The sequence below is a fragment of the Panthera uncia genome, chromosome A2 (assembly GCF_023721935.1).
Source record: "Panthera uncia isolate 11264 chromosome A2, Puncia_PCG_1.0, whole genome shotgun sequence".
Taxonomy (NCBI): domain Eukaryota; kingdom Metazoa; phylum Chordata; class Mammalia; order Carnivora; family Felidae; genus Panthera; species Panthera uncia.
The window spans coordinates 156,091,789-156,096,615 of record NC_064816.1 but is presented as its reverse complement, the minus strand read 5'-3'; the positions used below and the strand labels follow the sequence as shown (position 1 = coordinate 156,096,615).

The 4,827-nt window shown below is 49.5% G+C and overlaps 1 protein-coding gene across 1 annotated transcript in view; it reads left to right on the top strand.

The window, feature by feature from the left end:
• The window catches only part of ZNF425 (zinc finger protein 425), a 10,368-nt gene extending 5,742 nt beyond the window's left edge, over positions 1-4,626 (top strand). The window contains exon 4 of the mRNA XM_049642058.1: positions 2,157-4,626. Within this exon, the coding sequence (XP_049498015.1) occupies positions 2,157-4,111 (1,955 nt within the window). The 3' untranslated portion in view covers positions 4,112-4,626. The remainder of the gene's footprint in view (positions 1-2,156) is intronic.
• The last annotated feature ends 201 nt before the right edge of the window (positions 4,627-4,827 follow it).

Here is a 4,827-nt window from a genome sequence, read left to right as displayed (position 1 = left end):
GGGCAGAGAGAGAGGGAGACACAGAATCGGAAACAGGCTCCAGGCTCCGAGCCATCAGCCCAGAGCCTGACGCGGGGCTTGAACTCACGGACCGCGAGATCGTGACCTGGCTGAAGTCGGACGCTTAACCGACTGTGCCACCCAGGCGCCCCGAAAATACTTTAAATGCTTAAGGGAATATGTTATTTTTTAGACTATGCTAATGTTTTATTAAATGGAGATCTAAGTCCCTGGAAGTCATAGGATTCTCCTTAAGAAGAAGGGATTTGAGCCCAGGGAACGTATGGGCTAGCTCCATCAAAACAAAAAAAGAATTCCCAAGGACTTCATTTCATTGCCACTGTCTATTATTTCATTTATCTAACGAGCATTGAGTCCCTACCATGTTCCTAGGACCGTGTTAGTTATTACTCAGGCTGGGGGTGGGAAGGAGACACGTACATATACCCATATATATGTTCCACTGGAGGATTTGGTCTTCGTGCTCACCTGGGATGGCAGTTAAGTTAGTCGATCATATTGAACTGTTAGACTAGTCATCTATATAATGGGACTGTGTACAATTTAATAAAATAGTAAGTGGCAGTGGTAGTAGGAGTTGTATAGGGATTTAGAGGAGAGTGAGTGGAGTAGAGACAGCAGTTTCCCAGGAGGCCTTCTAAAGGAATTAGGATTTAAATAGCAAAGAATGGACGGATTTGGTTAGAGAAGATCAGCAGGGGTTATACATGAGCTGTCTCAAAGGTGGGAACAAGCCCATTGTGTTTAGAAAATGTATAGCTGAATGTGATTCTTGGGAGTGTATGGGAGGTGGAGAAGGGGAAACATGACATGATGTCAGATTAGCTGGGGCCAGAAATCCCAAGGAGGAAGTTTGACTTCATCCTTTAGAAAGGGAGGACCCAGAAAGGTTTTTGAGTACCAAAGCCAACTTTGGTGGCTGTCCCTAAAAACGAATGTTCCCTTCGTGCCAGGTGGTACTCACCCAATCACAACTGCTCCTCTGCCTGGAATAAATAGTAAGTGATAAGAAATAGAGTTCAAGGAGACAGGTAAGTACACTTTTGCCATGACCTAGACGTTAGCTATGGAGTGCTAACTTAGTAAATGACATCATCCTGTTGTTGTTAACCGTGACCACAGAGCATAATCAGAGTTCTCTGGGGGCAGGCCCACCCTTCCTGACAGGTGAGGTTTCCTCCTGTGTTAAGAGATTTTAAAAAAGGAGAGGCCTAGGACCCAGTTCAACAGGTAGGAGACAAAGCGGTTCTGAAATACATCAGCTCAGGCCAGCATCTGGAATTGACCGCTCCAGTTTTTGCGGGTGAGAATACGGTGCGAGCTCAGCTCCCCATTTCCTGTCATCATGGTTTTTGCTCTGGGAACAGCAGTGACTATGCGTCTATTAATATCTTTCTTACGATGCAAAGTTCCTTGGAAAAGGGCATTATTTCCATAGTGTTCTTTGTGAAATTTAGTAAATTGTCATTTTGACATTCTTAAGAAAGATACTTTCTTTTTTTTTTATGTTTATTTCTGAGAGAGGGAGCACAAGTGGGGGAGGGGCAGAGAGAGGGGGACAGAGGATCTGAAGTGGGTTCTGCACTCACAGCAGAGAACCCAATGTGGGACTCGAACTCGTGAACTGTGAGATCATGACCTGGTCTGAAGTTGGACACTTAACTGACTGAGCCACCCAGGCGCCAAGAAAGATATTTTTTATTAGTATTTCTTCCAGAAAGCTTTTCCTGAAATCTGTGGTAGAAGGGGCAAGAATATGACCCAAAGCCTTTATACTTCAGTATTATGTGATTTACTTCACAGATTTAAGGAACTAGAATAGAATGGTCATATTCTCAGACTAGCTCATTTTTATTTTCTTTCAACTTCTGCTTATTCTCTGAGGATAATTCATTGGTTCACAAGATGTATTTGCCTGCAATTTTTTTTCCACACGCAGCCATTTCTTAACACTTGATGGAAGAATTTGCACGTCGCAGTTAGATATACTTGGCCTGTGGCAAGCAGATACACAAGGTCACCAAGATCAATGGGATTCCTTTTCCCGTGCTGGTAGTGACGTGAAGACCATTCTTGACCCCATCGTAGCACAGACACGTCATTGGTAAGGGTGGGTCTTCTTTTTTTCTCTCCAGGTGACCAAGGAAATCTTGGGGCAGAAGAGGAGGAATGCTGTTCAAATGGCCTCCAAAAGCAGGGTTCGCGTGCTACCTTCCCAAGGGAGGAAAGAAAGATCTTACCAAATCAAAGAGCCACCTTATGGCACCCAAGTCTCCAAGAAATAGGGATTCCACATGAAAACCTTGACGTCATATCCTCTAATCGGGATAAGAACGATCCATGGCCTACGCTGGTAGGTCCCCCAGGTCACTTGGAAATTCCACCGGGGCCAAGATTTTATTCCTGTTTTGTCTGTAGGAAGGTCTTCCAGGTAAAGAGAGACTTGGTAAAGCACAAAAGAAACCACGCCAAGAGCCAGCTCTGTAAATATCCACAGCACAAAAATGAATCCAGAGGGAGCTCTGAACGCCGATGGAACCGGCCGGTCTTGTGTAAGAAGAAGCGTTTCCGGTGTGGCAAGTGCGAGAAGAGCTACTATCTGAAGTGCAGCCTGATCATTCACCAGGTTGTTCACGTGGGCCAGCGCCCCCTCCCGTGCCCCCAGTGTGACCAGACCTTCCAGTTTAGAGCCGCTCTGAAGAAGCATCTGTGTTTGCACAAAAGGGAGAGACCATTTTCCTGTGAGCGGTGCGGCAAGGGTTTCGTCTCGCGGTGCAAGCTCACGGAGCACCTCAGGGTGCACACCGGGGAGAAGGCTTTCCGGTGTCCAGAGTGTGACAGAAGCTTCCGCCTGCGGAGGAGTTTGAAGGCCCACCTTTGCCGACACAATGGGAAGAAGCCTTTCCGTTGCCCGGAGTGTGGCAGAAGCTTTTCCCGAAAGGCTGCCGTGAAGGCCCACCAGAGGATCCACGGTGGAGAGAAGCCGTTTTCTTGTGACGAATGTGGTCGGAGATTCACGCACAAGACGAAACTCGCTGAACATACCAGAGTTCATACGGGAGAGAAGCCCTTCCAGTGTCCCGAGTGTGAGAAGAGCTTCCGCCTGAAGAGAAGCCTCAAGGCCCATCTATTTCAGCACAGCGGGAAGAAGCCCTTCCAGTGTCCCGAGTGTGACAGGAGCTTCTCTTGGAAGAACGCCATGAAGGCCCACCAGCGTTTACACAGCGAGGAGAAGCCGTTCTCCTGCGGGGAGTGTGGCAAGAGGTTTACCCGGCCCTCGAAGCTTGCTCGCCATAGCAGAGTCCACGACAGGCAGAGGGAGTTCTCCTGCGGCGAGTGCAAAAAGACGTTCCCTCGGCAGTCGAGGCTCACGGAGCACCTCAAGGTCCACGCCAAAGAAAAGCCGTTCTCCTGTCCCGAGTGCAGCCGGAGCTTCAGCCGACACTCGCACCTCGCCGAGCACAGGAGGCTTCACGGTGGGGAGGAGCCTTTCCGGTGTCCTGAGTGTGACAAGAGCTTCTTCTGGAAGGCCTCCCTGAAGTTCCACCAGCGGATACACAGGGGCGAGAAGCCGTTTGCGTGCAGCGAGTGCGGGAAGACCTACACCCAGCAGTCTCAGCTCACCGAACATCAGAGACTCCACAGCGGAGAGAAACCCTTCCGGTGTCCTGAGTGCCATAAAAGCTTCCGTCTCAAAGGGAATTTGAAAAGCCACCTGCTCCAGCACAGTGACAAAAAGCCGTTCTCCTGCGTTAAGTGCGGCAAAAGTTTCACTCAGCGGTACAGGCTCACCGAACACATTCGAGTCCATAGTGGTGAGAAGCCCTTCCGGTGTCCCGAGTGTGACAAGAGCTACTGCATACGGGGAAGCCTGAAGGTCCACCTGCACACGCATAGTGGAGAGAAGCCCTTCGGGTGTCCGGAATGTGGCAAAGGCTTCCTCCAGAAGAGAAGTCTGAAGACCCACCTGCACCATCACAGAGGGGAGAGGCCTTTTTCTTGTGACGAGTGTGGAAGGAGCTTTACGTACATGGGAGCACTCAACACCCATATGGCCGTACATGCCAGGGCAAAGCCCCTCAGTGTCTAGGCCAAGCCACGCAGAAAGGCGGCAGTGACAGCTCTTAGGTGGCGTTAGCAGCTCTGTCGGATCCACGGTAGAAGGGGGATAAGGGATTCACGGGACACCGGCCTCACATACGCTGGCCAGATGCACAGCAGGCAGGGCGTGACAGCTCCTTGACAAAGGTCCCCAATTATCCAGGCACAAGAGGCATCTCCCCTCTGTGATTCCTGTGGACCAGGCCTGCCGGTTCTGGAAGAAACACTCGACTCTGCCGCCATTCCGGCAGTTTTTAGCAGCGTCATCCAAGAGCATAGTAATACCTTTATTAAATTCTGAAACCTTGGGGCACCTGGGTGGCTCGGTTGAGTGGTTGATTTCAGCTCAAGTCATGATCCCGGGGTCGTGGCATCGAGCCCCGCGTCGGGCTCTGCGCCGAGCTTAAAGCCTGCTTAAGATTCCCTCTCTCTTTCCCTCTGCCCCTCTCCCCCACTCGCGCGCGCTCTCTCTCAAATAACAATAAAAGAAATTCCGAAACCACAGCTCGATTGAAGAAATGTTACAGACTGAAATGTTTCCCCTCAGATGCCTCAGTCTGCTTTCTATTATCAGGCCTCCTTATTTAAATTTGTACTGAGACTTTCAGTTTTTCCTCATATAGTGAATTTTCATTTTCTCTCACATGGTGACAGCATCTGTGTCGCGGGGGAATTTCTCTATATTACCAAAAGTAAGTGTTGTCT